We start from the raw sequence: 17,843 nt of genomic DNA on the forward strand, positions 1-17,843 counted from the left end.
ATGATTTAAACCGCCTTTGGTCCTTTATAACAGAAAAGGTGAATTAAAAATATTTCAAATAAATGAATAAACAAACTCAGACATCCCTTCTTCCAGAGAGGTCTGTCAATCTTGCATCCTGCATCCTAAGTGATGTAAATAAAGCCTTTGGCCCAGCATGCTGAGCACAGCTGTTCAAGAGGAGGACCTTTCGGAAGTCAAGCGGTCATAGTGACGCAAGAATCCTGTAACAAACGGACAGCAGCACATCACAAATCATCCCAACCGGTGTTGAAAGGCGGAGCTTCCTCCCAAGGCGTAGGCAGGCGGGCGGGCGGGAGTCACACAGTCCCTCTGCCCGACCCGCGCGCGGGGGCTGGCGGGATTCGTAGTGCTCGGGCGTGGACGCGTGCCTCTCTCTCCTTCGCTCCCTCCTGTCGGGGCTTGGCTTGGCTTGGCTTGGCTGAGCTCCGTGGCGAGGATGGCCGTCAGCCGGTGCGTGCGGGCGGCGCGGAACTGCTTCCACCCGTTGCGTCCCTTCGGCCACCCCCAGCTTCACTACAACAGGTAGGAGGAGGAAGAGGAGGCGCGGGATGGTGGGGGGGATGTCGTCCTGCCTGCACTGCCTCTTTCTCCCCGACCCATCCTAGACCCCCGAGGGGACCGGACGCCCCTTTCTCCTCCGGCTTGGCTGCTCTCTCCCCCTCCCCCGTTCGCGCCCGTGGGCCAGACAGACCGGCTTTTTGTCCCCGTGGTAACCCCGCGGGGGCTACCTGGGGCCGGAGCTGGGCGACCGTGTGTGACCCGGTGCGCACACCCACACACCCGTCCAGCTGGAGTTCATCGTTTGTGTGTGTGTGTTTTTTTAATCCTTCCCGCTTTTTGCCAAGCCGGGTCTTGCTGCCCAGGCGCGCTGCGGGGGGCCGGCGGGGCTGTTTCGGAGAGGGGCGAGGCTTCCTTTCAAGCGCCCTCCCTGCCTGCCTGCTCCGTTTCAGCCGCCGGAGGGATCACGAGGCCAAGGCGCCGCCGCCGCCTTGTCTCGCCTCGCCTCGCGGCTCCGGCGCCTTCTCCTTTTCTTCTCCCTCTCCCTCTCCCTCCTGTGCCAAGACATGGGAGGCGCCACGAGCGGGCTCGGGAGGTGGCCTTGTGTGAAAGAAGACAGGGTTCGAGATCCACCCTCGGCCCGGTTTTCTCCCTGTTTTTTTTGGGGGGGTGGGTTCTTTTCTGTCTCCCTCCTGCGCCCCATCAGCGCCGCGTTGTAGGAAAAGTTGCTCCTCCTTCGGTGTAGCCGTTAAAATGATGTATAGAGCGTTGCAGGCCCTTGAATCAGACCACAAGGCTTTCTTTGATCCAGGTGTGGTTTTTTTTAAACTTTTCTCAGTCTGAGGGCTGCATACCTTCCCTTCCTTTCAGTCTCCACAATAGAAGTAGGTGTGGCAAATCTGCACCCCCTTTTTCCTTTCTCTCCTTTTTTGTCCCTATCTTGTTTCACATCCAATTCTCTTGTCTTCCATCAGCTTTATTTCTACCTCCACAGGGCAGTAGTACAGTATTTGCTTTCTGTTGCATTGCTGCTGATAGAGCTCTTCAAGTGTTGCAAAGGCAGATTCATGATTTTCTATCTCCTGTTTCCCTGTGCTGCAATGTGGCTACAATCTTCCACACAGTTGGAGAATTCTCCTCAATCACACACACTGCACAAGACCAATGTCCCTCGGTTCAGCCAAAAAGCATGGTTAGTTTTCCTTCAGACTTTCTTCATATTCACAGCGAGGATGGGGTGAGAGTTGCCTGCAGGTCTGGTATGACATCTGAGTGGGACTGAAGTGTGCAGGTTCATTGCCCCATATTTCATCTCTTCTTCCCATCTCAGCATCATTAAGGTGTTCCCCTTTTCCCTGTGTATAGTCCTAGATCGAGCTGGAATTTTTAGCATGTATACATTACTGAAACAGCGACGTCTACGTTGGTTCGGGCATGTCGTGAGAATGGCTGATGGTCGGATTCCAAAGGATCTCCTGTATGGAGAATTAGTGCAGGGAAATCGCCCCAGAGGGAGACTACAGCTGTGATACAAGGATATCTGCAAGCGGGATCTGAAGGCCTTAGGAATGGACCTCAACGGATGGGAAACCCTGACATCTGAGCGTTCAGCCTGGAGGCAGGCATTGCATCACGGCCTCTCCCAATTTGAAGAGACCCTTGCCCAGCAGGCCGAGGCAAAGAGGACGTCACAAAAGCAGCAAAATCAGGGAGCTGGACAGGGGACAGATTGGATTTGTCTTCAGTGTGGAAGAGATTGTCACTCTCGAATTGGCCTCCTCAGCCACACTAGACACTGTTCCAAGTCCTCCATGCAGAGTACGATACCATAGTCTCTCGAGACTGAAGAATGCCTATCACCAGAGAGGGATGCAGACACTTTGGTCATTTTGCTGCAGAAAAGGCATAGGAGGGGGTGTTGCTGAGGAATCACCTCACCTGGGTTCAGTTTCTACATGCTTTCCTGTCTGTTGACATCCTGCACATAACTAGATTCAGTTCTGACATTCAGGAATTAGTAACAGATGGTGTACGATGAGCCTCAGGCCACAAAATCGATTCTTCATATTATCTTCTGTGGAGTATTCATATCTTAGAAGAATCCTTATTTCTCAGCATTAGTCTTTCAGAAAATCATTAGCAATAGCAAAACAGCAAAACAAACAAAAAAGTAAAAAGACAAACAGCCTACAAATACATTGCTGAAATTTAGTTTAGTGTGATGTTTAAGAAAATATTGTCACAGAAGATTGCATAGCTATACTTTGGCATTCTCTTGTGAGCTTTTTAGATCGATATCTCCAGTGATAAATAATAAACGTGCAATAGTTTTCTGTGTCCTGTGTGGACACTGGTATAAGAGAAGAAAGGCATGGTAAAAGTAGAATCTGATTTAGCCAGTAACATTGCTTTCAGAAGAATCTGTGTTGTCTTGTATGTTGTTTGTCCTTCTGTCCAACTTTTCTGGAAAAATGTTCACTCATGCAGCTTACTGCAAGAAAATTGATAAACGATTGTGTTACAGAAGAAAAACCACATTAAGTTATAACTAAAACAAAACCAATAATATATTAAAACTGACCATAGTAAGCCACCATAGTGCCCACTCTGGTGTAGTGGATAGAATGAAGGTTTAGGACAGTGATGGCTAACCTTTTTGAGCCTGATTGCCCAAACCTGGGGGGGGGGGGACCCAGCAGGTGGCAATAGTGGTGGAAGCAAAAGTGGCAGGGAAGGGGGAATCCTGGGCATGGAGGTGCCTCTAGACCTCACTCTGGATCTGCCTCCAGTCTTGCCCAACCCCCGCCAGCACCAGCTGCTCTGGATCGTGGCCCGTGACTGTCAGAACGTTAGCACTGCGTGTTTCCACAGAGAGGGCTCTGCGTGCCGGCTGTGGCATGCGTGCCATGGGTTCGCCATCGCTGGTCTAGGACTTCAGGAGACCTGGGTATGAGTCTTTATTTATTTATTTAATTTATTATTTGACTTCTACCCTGCCCCTCTAGACAGAGTACTTGGGGCAGCTTAGAAACAGTTGTAAAACATCATAAGTATAATCATATAAAATCGTCATTGTAACTATCAAAATATATCATAAAAACAATCGCATGATTAAATCAACAAATTTAGAAGTTCAAGATGGAGGAAAAGAGAACTAAAGAGAAAAAAGAATCAGGTGTCCCTGCTCAATCATGGAAATTAACTATGGGGATGGCACTGGTAAAACCAGTTCTTAAATATTGCACTTGCCTTGAAGCCCATATTAGGATCATTGTAAGTCTGATGCGACTTGCCAGTCCATAACTCCCACACAGTGAACCAACACCATGTGTCGGCCTCCTTTCACAACTGACTTCTTGATCCTGTTGCCAAAATCACTTTTCTAGTCAGCTGGTGGGGTTGTTCCATTATTGTGTCTGCTGTCACTTAGGCAAGTCCCTTGAGAGTTTCCTTCCTTCCTTCCTTCCTTCCTTCCTTCCTTCCTTCCTTCCTTCCTTCCTTCCTGTTATCGCCCATAGCTCAAGAGGACAGGAGTCACTCAGGCTGCATTCTCTGCTGTTCACTGAAGTCATTTTGTTCCTCCATTTTAGGGGAAAGGAGCCTTTATGGCTCTTATTTTTTCTGCACACCAAATTCCATGTTAAATCTTTTCAGAACCTGTCCAGTGGAACTCAAAGCAGTTTATTTCAAGAAGAGGCAGAGATAGAACTATTACAGGATGTACAGTATCTGCTTCATGTGTTACATTTCACTGCACTGACAAAGGGGAGAGTGTTGTGCAAGCACAGATCTGCTTCTCATGAACAGATCTTTCCCGAAGACTCATTCATTTCCAGCCATCACACGGATTCCCAAGCCAATGTTTGCAACCTCCCAACACTTCCCCCAAATAGTACTTTTCAAAAAACCAGACATACCCAGAAAAAGAAAATGCTGATGATCTGCCAGTGACAAAACAGTGGCACAGATCCTCCCAGCCAGTTTTTATGCTTATCTGCAACTATCCTGTACTTAATCTACCTTGTTTACATTTACTTATCACTTGACTGTTGTTTTCAGTGGTACTTTTCTAATAAAATTAATTTTTTTAACCTTAGTTGACTTGATTGATTCAACAAATATTCAAGTCACTCTGAATACCTCTTGGTTTCCATCAGGAAGCTCCCATTACCTAGCTTTCCTGTGTGCAGAACAGATTATCTAAGCAGAGAAGATAAGAGGAAAATAGGATTGCCAAGGGTGTTAGTCTTGCCTTCTGCAATCGGTGGCAACTAATTTAACAACTGTAGTCTGTGCCAATGCTTTCACTATCTGTTCACTAGCACTTATTTGGTAAAGCCAAACAAGAGATAAATTTTCAGAAGTTCATTTCTTTTGACTAAGCCCTTGTGCCTCCTAGAAAAAGAGCCAGCCTGCATAACTTTGGGCAAACTCCACAGCGCCAGAGGAAAGGAATAGTACTCCACTTCTGAGTACTTTATACCTAGAAAACCCCGGAAAGCACTGCCATATGTCAGAATTGGCTTGACAGCATAAAATGAACTAAGGAAAGCTGGCAGTAAATATTGTCTCAGGGAAGAACAAAGACATTGGGAGGAAACTTTCCTGATGTGCATTTTGGGTAGAAGCTAGGTTGACTTTAAAGTAGTAGAGCAGGTGTCTGGTACTAGATGAGAGTGAACTGAAACTAGAGCAAAAACTAGATTCATCTGGCATGAATCCTTTCATGTCCTGAACTATAATGTTTCTTCTAGCAATTTATAGTGCAATCCTGTGCATGGTTATTCGGAAACTAGTCTTATACCCAATGGGGCTTATTGCCTAATATGCGTGTTTAAGGTTTCAGTTTTAATACGAGGTGCTTCTGGAAGTACCACAAAGAGCCTGAGACCTCACTGGAGTAAATAATGATATTTTTACGTACAGTAGTTTTGTTGTGGAGCTGAGGTTTTGTTCCTGTTCCTGGTCTCTCAACAGCAACAATGATTAGCATTTGTGCCAGTTTCATGTACATTCACTAGCATGGCAATTTTTACCACTGTCAAGTAAGTACTCACTGCAAACTCCTTTACTGAGTGTGAGTTGTTCTGTAATCAAAATGGTACAATTCATGCAAGAGAAGAAGGTATTTATAGACTTCGAGGAACTCCCAAATTTACAGAGTTGTAATAAATTATTATTATTATTATTATTATTATTATTATTATTATTATTATTATTATTATTATTATTATTATTATTATTATTATTATTAATTAAATAGTAATAATAGTAATAGTAATAATAGTAATAATAATAATAATAATAGAATGAATGAGTGAATGAATGAATGATCTCAAAACAGACCATTGAGGAGTGAGTAAGCTCACCAGACATGGTGATGAAATGCATATTGATTGTTGTGGGGGGCAGAAGGATGGAGTTAGAGTGATGGAATAGTGTATCCTGAGAGACAGCATGACTAGCTGCAACTCTAACAGAATCATCTGAGATGGCATCATTTTGTTGGCACTTCCCCTATTTTTGGTTAAGTCCTCAGAACAATGAATTGTGACTATGTTTTGAAACCTCTTCCTCGAGGTTTCGGAGGTTTCTGCTGGTCTTATCTTTCTTAATGCTTTTGGTTAATGTTCTCTGAGGCACAGACAGACGTCACTTCCCCTTTGACTAAAATTAACTTGTTATATGCCAGATTGCTGTTAGATTCCAGAAACAGATTTTAATCAATAAATATGTATTGAACTGAACATACTTTCTTACGTCTAAAGGACAGTGTGCAGTCTATGGCTTATCATTTTATGAGCTTGACCTTTTGATACCTCTGCCAATAACAAGCAGCTAGACGGGTTGTGTCAACAGCTACTATGAAAGGTTGGGTACGTGACTAACAAGTAGGACTGTAGTTGCATTATGTAGATCACTGGAAATTTCTAAGGATTTGAATTCCTGTTTGCATTGGCAACGTCTGCTGAATTAAGTCTTTTATGTATGATTAGGGTGGTCAAGCTTGGCAGGTTCAAGGGGTCCATTTTCTACCCTGGGACATCAAGGACCACACAGATGGGGAGAAAGCAGCCAAAACACATGCACACTTGGCCAAAACTGATACTGGGGTGAAACCAGAAGTGTAGTTTAGGAAATTTGGTATTTGGGGGCTGTTAAACACCACAGGAAGGCTCTATGACACTGAGCTGGGGAAGGTGGTTGTAGAAGATCTGGGTTGCTTTTTAAAGACCTGTCACACATCAGGTCTTTAAAAAATCAAGGTTTCATTCTCTGTCTAAATGTCAGTCATTTTGTAACCTTCTATTGTCTCAGAATACTTTGCATAAGCTCAGCCCTTGTCTGCTGGACCGCCTGCCAGTCACCCTAGCTCAATGGATGAATCTACTTTTAAAATAAGCCAATTCCTTGTTCTTATTCTTGCCCTCTTTCCCCCATCTTTCATCATTGTATCATTTCAAAAGGTTTCTCTTTGCCTTCAGCACCGCAGCACAGCAGAGGAGCACAGGGGATGACTGTGGCCCAGAAGACCCTCATGATGGACCAAGACATCTCAACGAAAACGGCTTAGATCACAAAGCCGTCAGATTAGAAGAACAAGTCCGTGTCTTAACAGTAAGTGCCTTTGTTGACTTGGATCTTTCTCTTAAGAGAGGCCCACGTTTCTACAGAAAGAGGGTGATGGAAATCCTTAGAGAAGTTTTTATTTCTAAAAAGAACTAGAACAAGGATAGAACTTTCAAGAGAAATTTGCCTTCTCCTGACCAGGTGATGACAGACAGTCTCTTACAGGAACTTTGCAAGCAGGTGACCTGGAGAGTCTTAGAGAAAGACTAATTATATGTTTTCATTACTTTCATTTTTTACTGGCTCAAACCCCAGATGTTCTTGAAAAGCATTGGGCTAAGTAAATAAGATGTTTTAGTATTATTTGTCCACCAGTAGTTTGGTGTAGTTTGTTTAAAACCCTGTCTGGTTCTATTACATCTTAATCTAAAATATTGAACTCCTTACCTCATTTGACATGGGCTTTTCTGAAATGTCTGCATCTGTGAGTAGTCAGAGGAGATTTTAACTGAAAATGAATCAGCAATTCTAACATGCCACTGACACTGGATTTCCTCTAGCCTGGTTGCCTGGGGCTTCAATCTTGTATACAATTATCTGGGATTTTCCTTTGTATTCAGTGGATTGATGTTTGAGTGGACATGAATAGAATTGCTCGCTATCCCCCTCCCCCCCCCCCCAGTTTAGCCATGGTTAAGGTTATCTTCAGGGACGTGGTGGCGCTGTGGGCTAAACCGCAGAAGCCTGTGCTGCAGGGTCAGAAGACCAAGCAGTCGTAAGTTTGAATCCACGCGATGGAATGAGCACCCGTCGCCTGTCCCAGCTCCCGCCAACCTAGCGGTTCGAAAGCATGCAAATGCGAGTAGATAAATAGGTACCATCTCGGTGGGAAGGTAAACAGCGTTCCGTGTCTAAATCACACTGGCCATGTGACCACGGAAAGATTGTCTTCGGACAAATGCTGGCTCTATGGCTTGAAGAGCGGGATGAGCACCGCCCCCTAGAGTCGGACACGACTGGACAAAAATTGTCAAGGGGAACCTTTACCTTTACCTTTAGGTTATCTTCAGTCATCTTTTGGAAATAATACAAATTACTTGACAGGTTTTCCTTATCAACATCTTTTTTGGCTTTCCTTTAATAAAGGATAACACTGTCTTCACTTGTAAGAAGGGATTTATTAATTTACAGCAGGATCCTGTAGATGTCTATTCAGAATATGTCCTGGTCAGCATACTCCCAATTAAGTGTGTTCTAGGATTTCAGTCTCGGTTATATATTGTACTGAATTTAATGCCTAAACTTCCTATTTGCTGACTACTTAAAAGTGCACACACTGGTACTTGTAAATATAAAACAGCCAATAGTTCTTGTTTTGTTTTGATGCAAACATTATGAGATACCTGCCCAGTGTCTCCTCTAGCTACCGCTACTCCATTGCTAGCCTTGCTATTTCTCCAGGCCAAGGACAGGCAATATCACAGGGGGCACCCCTTCTTGTGGCATACTGAAAACACGCACATGGGAGGATATTTCCAGTACTGGACTACCAGAATACCAAAAATAGGAGAGCTTTCAAGTCCTGCAGGCCTTTTTGTCACACTGTGTGTTGCAGAGCTGTGGTAGAGGGAACAGAAGAGTCCAAAAACCCTCTAGCCAGCTATTTAATGCAAGTAAAGTCCATGAATTGGATGCGGCAGGCTAGTAAAACCCAGCGGATTGTGTTGGTGTCAGATTTCATCAGGGGATACAAAGTCAGTTGTCTTTCTTCAGTTCTGTAGACAAAGGAAATTCTCAGTGAATCTTCCCTTGGTTGAAACATGTGACTGCTGCTGGGGGCAGAAACACCCAGAAACATAATAACACGTACATGTTAATTCCAGTTTATGGTGATCTTTGCCAGGGTTTTCTAGGTAGAGAGTGCTCAGAAGTGGTTTACCATCCCCTCTTTCTGGAGGTGCTGTGGAACTGTGTAGCTTGCCCAAGATTACACCAGCTGGTCTTGTCCTGGGAGGCATTTGGGGGGGGGGGGATTAAATTCCCAAACCCTGGCTCTGCCAGCCAGCCAGCAGCCAGGAACATGATACAGTGAACCCTCGACTTACAGACGGCTCGACTTACAGACTTTTCGAGTTACAGACTTCTCTGCCCGCAAAATTTAGATTCGACTTGCAGCCTGAGAATCGACCTACAGACCGGAAAAAAACCAAAATGGAACAAAAACGGAACGAAAATGGCTGATTACGGATTAATCGGTTTTCAATGCATTGTAGGTCAATGGAGACTCGACCTACAGACTTTTCGACCTGCAGCCACCATTCCAATACAGATTAATTCCGTAAATAGAGGGTCCACTGTAATCAATCCCTGTATTTAAGCTAGGGCTTACATTTGGTGTCACACTAGGCAAAAAAAAAAAAAAGCTGGACACAAATTCAGAATACTGCCCAGTCCTCATTATGGTGCAGTCCTTCTTGATTCAAGAGTGTGTTCCCTGCTCTTGGCTGACATCTGTCTGAGGACCTGGTTTCACCAAGCGGGTATTATGTGTAGGCAGGGTGTGCTGCTTATCCCCCTGGCCTCCACCAGAATTGTATCTGGAATAAGGTGTGTGTGCATTCACTGCTCAGTGTTGTTCATCCCACACATCCAACTCCGTAAAGGTGCTGAGGCAGCAGTTACAGTAACTTCTGAAGCATGGGAGACATTTATGGTTCTCTCTCAAAGCTGCAGCTGAAGGCTGTGTTTGCCTGCAAGACTCTAGTCAAGCCTCTTTCTCAGTTTGTACAGCATGATAGAATATTCATTGGCATTTCTTTTTGTTTTGGATAACGATATTGTACCTAATCCTGCTTCCTGCTTTTTGTTCAGGAACAGTATCAGAAAGCCTTGACAGATTCTGAAAACGTCCGGCGGAGGACACAGAAATTTGTGGAAGATGCTAAGATTTTTGGTAAGTACTGTAAAAGGATGCTAGTGCCATCAAAACAGATAAGATACATTGTAAAAGGGGACTATTTTTGGCTAGCCAATAGCATTATAAAATTTTGTTCTTTGTCATCAGTCTGTGTTGCTGGTATTTAGGAAGCTTTTGGCTGCCAGTTAACTAAAAGCTTTTCAACTAATCGTAAAGGGGCCTCTAGACAACCACATACTGGTTGAGTTGCTTTCCTGTCAGTGTTAAAACTGGCTGTAAATGGGCAATTTTATCCTCAGGATGTCTTCTAAGCATGTCCCATCGGATGCACAAGGATTCGTGGGGATCTGAATAGAGTAGGTGTCAAGACATTAGAAAAAGCTCGGCTGGAGGGTTCCCTAAGGACTTAATAGTGCTGATGTAAGACAGTTTCATGGCCACCATTAAGACTGTCTAGTAGGCTTGAGAATAGGGTCTTCATTCATATGTCTGTAAGTCACGCCTTCATCAGCTTCTCACCACTGCAGTGTGCAAAAGCTGTTGAAATGCTACATATAATAACATCTATATAGTGGGATTGGTAGAGTTTGCTTCCCCATTTGTCTGATTTTGGCTTTTTGTCGTCTTCTTTTAAATAATCTTTGGGTTAGTTCAAGACACAACAGTTGAATTGTGAATATCAGTCATTGTGATTCTAATGTGTTATTAAAAGATTAACACATTTTTCAAAATTATGTTCACATATGAATTGTGTTCACAAAATAATCTGCTCTGTTTTACTGCTACGTTAGATAAATATATGGCTGCTCTGAAGAGAGTATTTAAATGCACCATTGTTTTAATGGATGGCTTCGAATTTAAAGCAGGAATGCTGTGCACAGCGGATATCCTTTGAGACATTTCTCAGAGGTTCCGTTAACTTGACAAGCTTAACCTATTAAACAGATGATGCTTCACTGTTTCTGGTATTTTGTAGTAGTTCTGTGGAAAAACTACATTGGGAGTAAGCAATAGAATTCATGATGACTGAAATCCAGTTTACTCCTTGGACAAAATACCATCTGAGCTAAACACGTTCCTTGACAAAAGACCAGTAATGGGGTGCCTGAAACCCCGAGAGCATCTCAGTTGAAACATGTATGTTCCTTGTTGTCCCTGAAATACATAGGCAACATTTATTGAACCCTGGTTTGCACAAAACATTGAGAGGATTGTGATTGTGATGTGTTTCTGTGTGCCTCCTGAACCATTATTGCAATAACCTTTTGTGTATTTATGTATTTGCAGGCATCCAGAGTTTTTGTAGAGACCTGGTAGAGGTAGCAGATATTCTGGACAAGACCACTGCATGTGCTGTCGAGGAAAATGATGACCCAGCTTTGACTCTCAAGAAGATCTCTGAAAGCTTGTCTCTCATAGAATCTAAACTCCAAAGTATATTTGCTAAGCACGGCCTGCAAAAAATGAATCCTGTTGGTGGCAGATACGATCCCTATGACCATGAAATAGTGTGTCACGTGCCAGCAGAGGAATTACAGCCCGGCACTGTGGCACTAGTGACTCTGGATGGCTATAAGCTTCACGGCCGCACTATTAGACATGCACATGTAGGAGTGGCTGTAGAATCACATGAATGAATGAGGTGGACATGCTGATTAGTACCTGAAATCTTAACGAACTGTTCTTGTTTTCTGTTCACATGATGATTGCTGCTATGGCTTGCCGTCCCCATATTTATTATGCCAAACCTATGTTGTATGCTGGCCTCTCAGGATGGATACAGTAACTTGAAGTTTGCTTTCAAGATGTACCATTATTTAATACCAGTTTTCCTGGTTTATAAATATTTTTATAGTTGGGTGATTTGACCTTTTCTGTTGCCATTCTCAGGTCTGCCTTAAAATTCTTCAGTGTATACAACTGGAAAACAAATTCTGTAGCAACAGCATGCAACTGGGCCTCCCTTCCCCCATGCATGTATCTTGCATGCCTCCTAAATTTGTTCCAGCAATTCCCCCAGCCTTCGGGAGCAAATTTGAGGGCTGCAGGGAGATATGGAACACATTCTATCAGTATAATAAACTCAACTCTTGCAGAAACCATCACATTGATTCTTCTTCAGCAGGGCTTGCCCTTCATTGTATTTGGTAGCTTCAGTAACTTTCTACCAGTCTTTAGAACAGCTGGTAAGGTAACCAGCAGCTAAATTCCTGGATTCCCATCTACCCCAGTTTTAGGTTCCATGCCAGATTCGGACATTATACCAGACTACTTTGTATCATGCAGTATTTAGGTTGTGGAGGTCAGTTTTAGGGACATGTTACACGTTTTTGTTAGAAGGCCAGCAGTTTGATATTTGCATTTCAAAAGAACTTTTAGGTGGATACTGTAGAGTTGTTAAGAAGGTCTGTCGATATTTCCTCAGGCCTTCAGAATGTTCTCCTGAAATTGTTAGTTCAGATGTTGTTATCAGCCCTGTGTCGTCTAAAGTGAAGATACAACACAAATAATTCATTCATCTTCTCTGTGGTCTCCTCATCCTGCTTGAGCACACTACTTTGTCATTCAATAGGCCAAGCGACACCCAAGCTGGTTTTCTGCTTCCAGTATGTGTGTGTATATACATGTGGAAAGAAAGTTGAACATTCTTTTAGCAATATCCTCCTCATGTTCTCTTGCTGTCTGTACAAGCATGCATTTATCTATTTGCACAACATTTGTGTGTCTTTTCATTCTCCTAATTTGAGCAAATTTCTGTTTCCTGGGGCCAACTGCCTTGTCTGTTAGTATCTTTGGATGACCTATAAGAATTCTGGAGTGGTCTTCCCCTGCCCAGCTTCTTCTCAACTTCCATTTTATCAATCTTCTCACAATTTTTTCCCAGACGTTTTCTCATTTTAAGGTAATGATTCTCTATTGGACTTCTTCCCACTTGCCTATAAACTGCATTTGGCATTCTTGCAGTTACTGTTTTCAGTCAACTCAGCAACACCTGTTCATTTCCCAGGCACGACTTGAGTTGAAATCCTTGGCTGATTCCATGACTCAAATGTTCTAAGCCATACTTGTTTAGAATATCTATGTACATATATTCATTTTATGTTGACAAAGGCATGCATTTCTTCCATTATATTTAAAGGCAATTGAAACCATGCATCTTGTTTTGATCTGGATGCACCTCCCATTTTGTTGTCCATCCCAAAGTCACCTTCAGCATTTTGGACTAGGACGGAAGCAAGTAATATGGCCCTTCCTCACTAAACAATTTTTGGAATACCGTGTTTTCTGTGATGATTTCCTTAGAATGTTGGACTAGCTTCTTTAACCTCTTTTTCATGTAAAATGGGAATATACTTGCCTGTCACAGGGATATCATAATTACTGAAAATTGGAAAAGCACGGGGGAATAGAAATGTCCTTGAATGTGGGGTGGTATTCTACAGTTTAGGGTAAAAGAACTTCTAAAACTCTTCATTTGTCAACTCCTTTCAGAACTGGCAGTCCTCTTCACCCCGGTTGGCTATCCCAAACTGCAACATGGGCTGTAGATGAGTTCTATGATCTTTTTTAAAAAATCCTTTCAAGCATATGATTAAAAATGAGAGGAAGCTAAACTCGCATGTCTTGCATTAAAAAGCATATGCTGTTGAAGAATCCTCTCAAGGAACAAGACTAGAAGAGGCATCAGCTAGAGCTCTTATTGCTACCAGTTAAAATGGCACTGAACAAGATGACCAGTGGTCAACAAATATAAGGAAGCTTCCTTAATTCTCTATGCAGGTTTTGACACATTATGAAAAAATCAGCTTTCACTGTAATGTGCAAGCACCATGTGATATGTTGCAGTTGGTGCTGGACCAAAAATTGTCTTGGCCATTGAATAGGAAGAAGTATTCTTTTGTGCTTTGTTGAGTTCTCAGGTAATTGATCCATGAATAGCAGTGTGGGAAAACCTTGATTTGAAAGCTATTGGAATAATTCAGCATGAAATCTGTACTTTGTGGGTTTTTTAAATTTGGATTTTTTAAAAAAACAGATTGAATAATATGAATAAACATGGGAAAGTCCTTGAGCTAAATATGTAAAGAGTGATTTGGAAAACCCAGGTTGTTTAGAATATAACAATGCCTTCACTCTGCACCATATTCTTGCAGGATTTCTGTCTTCCAAAACAGGTGGTATTTGTTCTGAATATTTTTTGAATAAAAAATAATCAGCTAGAAATTCAGAAATGGTTTATTTCTAAACTGAGCAGGGGATTGAATCGGGTGACCTTATAGGCCCCTTCCAATGCCACTATTATATAATTTCTTGCTGTTTTGAAATCAGTAGAGATCGGGGGTGGGGTAATGACTGGTGTGTTTTAAGTGAATATGTGGTTGTATACCTCTGCAAAGCTACACTAATAGCCTTTGTATTCTGTTGACTCAGCAGCAACTACCACCATCCATTGTTTAATTTCTTCAGCACAAAACTGCAGCTTCAGTTCCACTCCCTGACTGAATATTTGACTTTGCATTTATTTATTTTTGCAACCCTGTGAAAGCTTCCATCACAATAAATACTACAAGAATGCTTTGTTCTTTGTTATGTTTTGCACACAGCAAACTAGCACAGTTGTGCTTCTGGAAGCTGTTTTCATCAAAGTCTCTTGAATGTTCTTTTACATGGCTCTGCGCTGCAGTGCTTCATCAAGGTGGAACTGACTTCTAGTGACCCTAATAGGGCATCCAAGGTAAGATACCTAAAGAGGTTACCAATTGCACACCCACTTGCATGAGTTTCCATGGCTGAGCAAGGCTATAGGGCAGTGGTCGGGGAACAGGGGTAAATTACCCCATTTGGGGTAAAAATGAAAATCCTGGGGGTAATGAGCAGGCTGCTACCCCCTCCCTCCCACCCACCCCCACCCTCTGGAGCCAAAGCGTTAATTGTAAACCACCTCGCCCTGTTACTTCCTTGCAGCAGGGCACTCCTAAATGCTCCGTTCTGTTAGAGAGATCGGAGAGAGAAACCTAATTGGTTACAGATGGGGATTAGCCCGGGCAATCAGCCAATCCGGGGCTTCTGAATGACTGCTTCCTCTGGAAACGACTGCAAAGAAGCAGGAGGAGGGAAAGGAGCAAGCAAGGGAAGGAGGGAAGAAAGAAAGGTGCGAGAGACAGAACTTCATCAAGCTTACTCAAATGTATGTAATTGTAGAAAATGGAGGGAGTGTGTGTGAGAGAGACTGACTGACTGACTGACTGACTCAAAACTGAAAATGAACAGGCAGTCAAGCAAAAGAGAAACTGAATTAAGGCGGCGGGGGGGGGGAAGGGTGGCTTTTTAAGGTGCTGTCTGGGTTTATCATTGCTTTCCTTCCAAGAAGCAGGCATCTTTTAATTTTGTGGCTGCTTTCACCATTTGCAGTGATCATGGAGCCCAAGAACGTAAAATCTGTCACTGCCTCCATTTCTTCCCCTTCTATTTGCCAGGAGGTGATGGGGCCAGTGGCCATGATTTTGGTTTTTTTGATGTTGAGCTTCAGACCGTTTTTCGCACTCTCCTCTTTCACCCTCATTAAGAGGTTCTTTAATTCCTCCTCACTTTCTGCCATTAGAGTGGTATCATCTGCATATCGGAGGTTGTTGATGTTTCTTCTGGCAATCTTAATTCCGGTTTGGGATTCCTCCAGTCCTTTCACATGATGTATTCTGCATTTAAATTAAATAAGCAGGGGGACAATATACAGCCTTGTCGTATTCCTTTCCCAATTTTGAACCAATCAGTTGTTCCATATCCAGTTCTAACTTTTGCTTCCTGTCCCACGTATAGGTTTCTCAGGAGATAGACAAGGTGGTCAGGCACTCCCATTCCTTTAAGGACTTGCCATAGTTTGCTGTGGTCCACACAGTCAAAGGCTTTTGTGTAGTCAATGAAACAGAAGTACAGTGGTGCCTCGCATAGTGATCGCTCCGTTTAACAATGAAATTGCATTACGATGGACTAAAGTCCATTGCAAGAGCGATCGCTTTGCGATGGCCCCTATGGGGACAACTCCCTTTGCGATGATTGCAGGGGAGCGCTCCCCCACGATCATGGCAAAGGCCCCGCTGGTCAGCTGCTCCAAAAAAATGGGCTTTGCGCTGCTCGCGGGGAAGCACTTCCCCGGGAGCAGCCCAAAGGCTCACTTTTTAGAACAGCTGACCATCGGGCATTTGGGCTGCTAGCAGAGAAGCGCTTCTCCAGGAGCAGCCCAAACGCCTGCCCCTCAGCTGTTCCAAAAGGTGTGGGTTTGGGCTGCTCTGGGAGAAGGGCTTCTGCCGGTGCAGCCCAAACCCCTGCCTTTTGGAACAGCTGAGGGGCGGTGGTTTGAAGCTCAAACGCCCGCCCCTCAGCTGTTCCAAAAGACGGCGGTTTCGGCTGCTCCAGGAGAAGGGCTTCTGCCGGTGCAGCCCAATCCCCTGCCTTTTGGAACAGCTGAGGGGCGGTGGTTTGAAGCCCAGATGCCCGCCCCTCAGCTGTTCCAGGGAGTCCCAGCATGGCTGGGATAGGTGGGCGGGGCGGCTCCTGGTGGCGGCGGGGGCAGGGGGATCTGGATGGCTTCCAGGCAAAGCACTGGAATCCATCCGGACCCCCCACCCTTCCTGCCCCCGCTGCTGCTTGGAGCTGCCCTGCGCCCGGTTTCCCAGCCATGCTCGGACTCCTGGAGTCAGGGAATCAGCTGTTCGGCAGTTCCAAAATGGCCGCCAGACACCTGAAATGGCCCCGCGCAGCGTTTTCGCGCCCTGCCCTCGCTTACCGAGGGCGCGAAAATGGCTGCCGCTATGGGGAAACATCGCAGAACTGTGAGTTTTGTGCCCATTAGGAACACATTAAACGAAGTTTAATGTGTTCCAATGGGTTTCCCCGTTCCATATAGCGATGTTTCCCCATAACGAAGGTTAATCCGGAAGGGATTAACCTTGCTATGCGGGGCACCACTGTAGATGTTTTTCTGGAACTCTCTGGCTTTCTCCATAATCAGCACATTAGCAATTTGGTGTCTAGTTCCTCTGCCCCTTCGAAATCCAGCTTGTACTTCTGGGAGTTCTTGGTCCACGTACTGCTGAAGCCTACCTTGTAGGATTTTGAGCATAACCTTGCTAACGTGTGAAATGAGTGCAATTGTATGGTAGTCGGAGCATTCTTTGGCACTTCCCTTCTTTGGGATTGGTATGTAGACTGATCTTTTCCAATCCTCTGGCCACTGCTGAGTTTTCCATTGAAGATGATTTTAAAAAAGCACACCGGTCCTTTGATATTGGGCTGTGGCACCAGGGTGGGTGACATGACCTTTAGCCTGGTTTGTTCCTTTTTGCACACCACACATAGAATGATTAAAGTGGTAGGGAACCCCCCCCCCCAATTCTGCATTGCCTGTGTCTAGCAAGCATGTCATTCCTAGAACCATTCTGGCAGCCACCTCTGCAAGCTAGCAAAAATGTAATGCAAATTGCTAAGCACGTTGGACACCTTACTACTCCCTATACCACACCATGGCTGGAGTGCAATGTGTTCCAGCAAAAATAGTGCACATCTTTATCAAATTTGGTGCATCCTGCTAGTTCGGTACACAGCCTCTGTAGAGTCAATAATATTTTTAATTCAAATAATGTATTATTTCCTTCCTTTTGAATCAAGGGGGTAATGTCGGCGTATATAATTTTTTTTCCGGGGTAAAAGGTAAAAAGTTCCCTGACCCCTGCTATAGGGTCTTCTGAGCCATAGTCTTGTCATTCAATCCGCTATACAACGCCAGCTATCCATGTCTTATACGGGCTTGTCGAATATTTACATTGTGCCAATCATG

General features: G+C 44.1%; 1 protein-coding gene across 1 annotated transcript; it reads left to right on the forward strand.

Annotated features, from left to right (window-relative positions):
• The first annotated feature begins 307 nt into the window (after window positions 1-307).
• On the forward strand, window positions 308-14,584 carry GRPEL2 (GrpE like 2, mitochondrial). Its single transcript, XM_020780460.3, has 4 exons — window positions 308-546; window positions 7,008-7,140; window positions 9,964-10,045; window positions 11,297-14,584. Exons 1-4 carry the CDS (start codon window positions 461-463, stop codon window positions 11,644-11,646), a joined length of 651 nt encoding a protein of 216 aa, XP_020636119.2. The 5' UTR covers window positions 308-460; the 3' UTR covers window positions 11,647-14,584.
• The last annotated feature ends 3,259 nt before the right edge of the window (window positions 14,585-17,843 follow it).

This window comes from Pogona vitticeps, chromosome 2, assembly GCF_051106095.1.
Source record: "Pogona vitticeps strain Pit_001003342236 chromosome 2, PviZW2.1, whole genome shotgun sequence".
Classification (NCBI taxonomy): domain Eukaryota; kingdom Metazoa; phylum Chordata; class Lepidosauria; order Squamata; family Agamidae; genus Pogona; species Pogona vitticeps.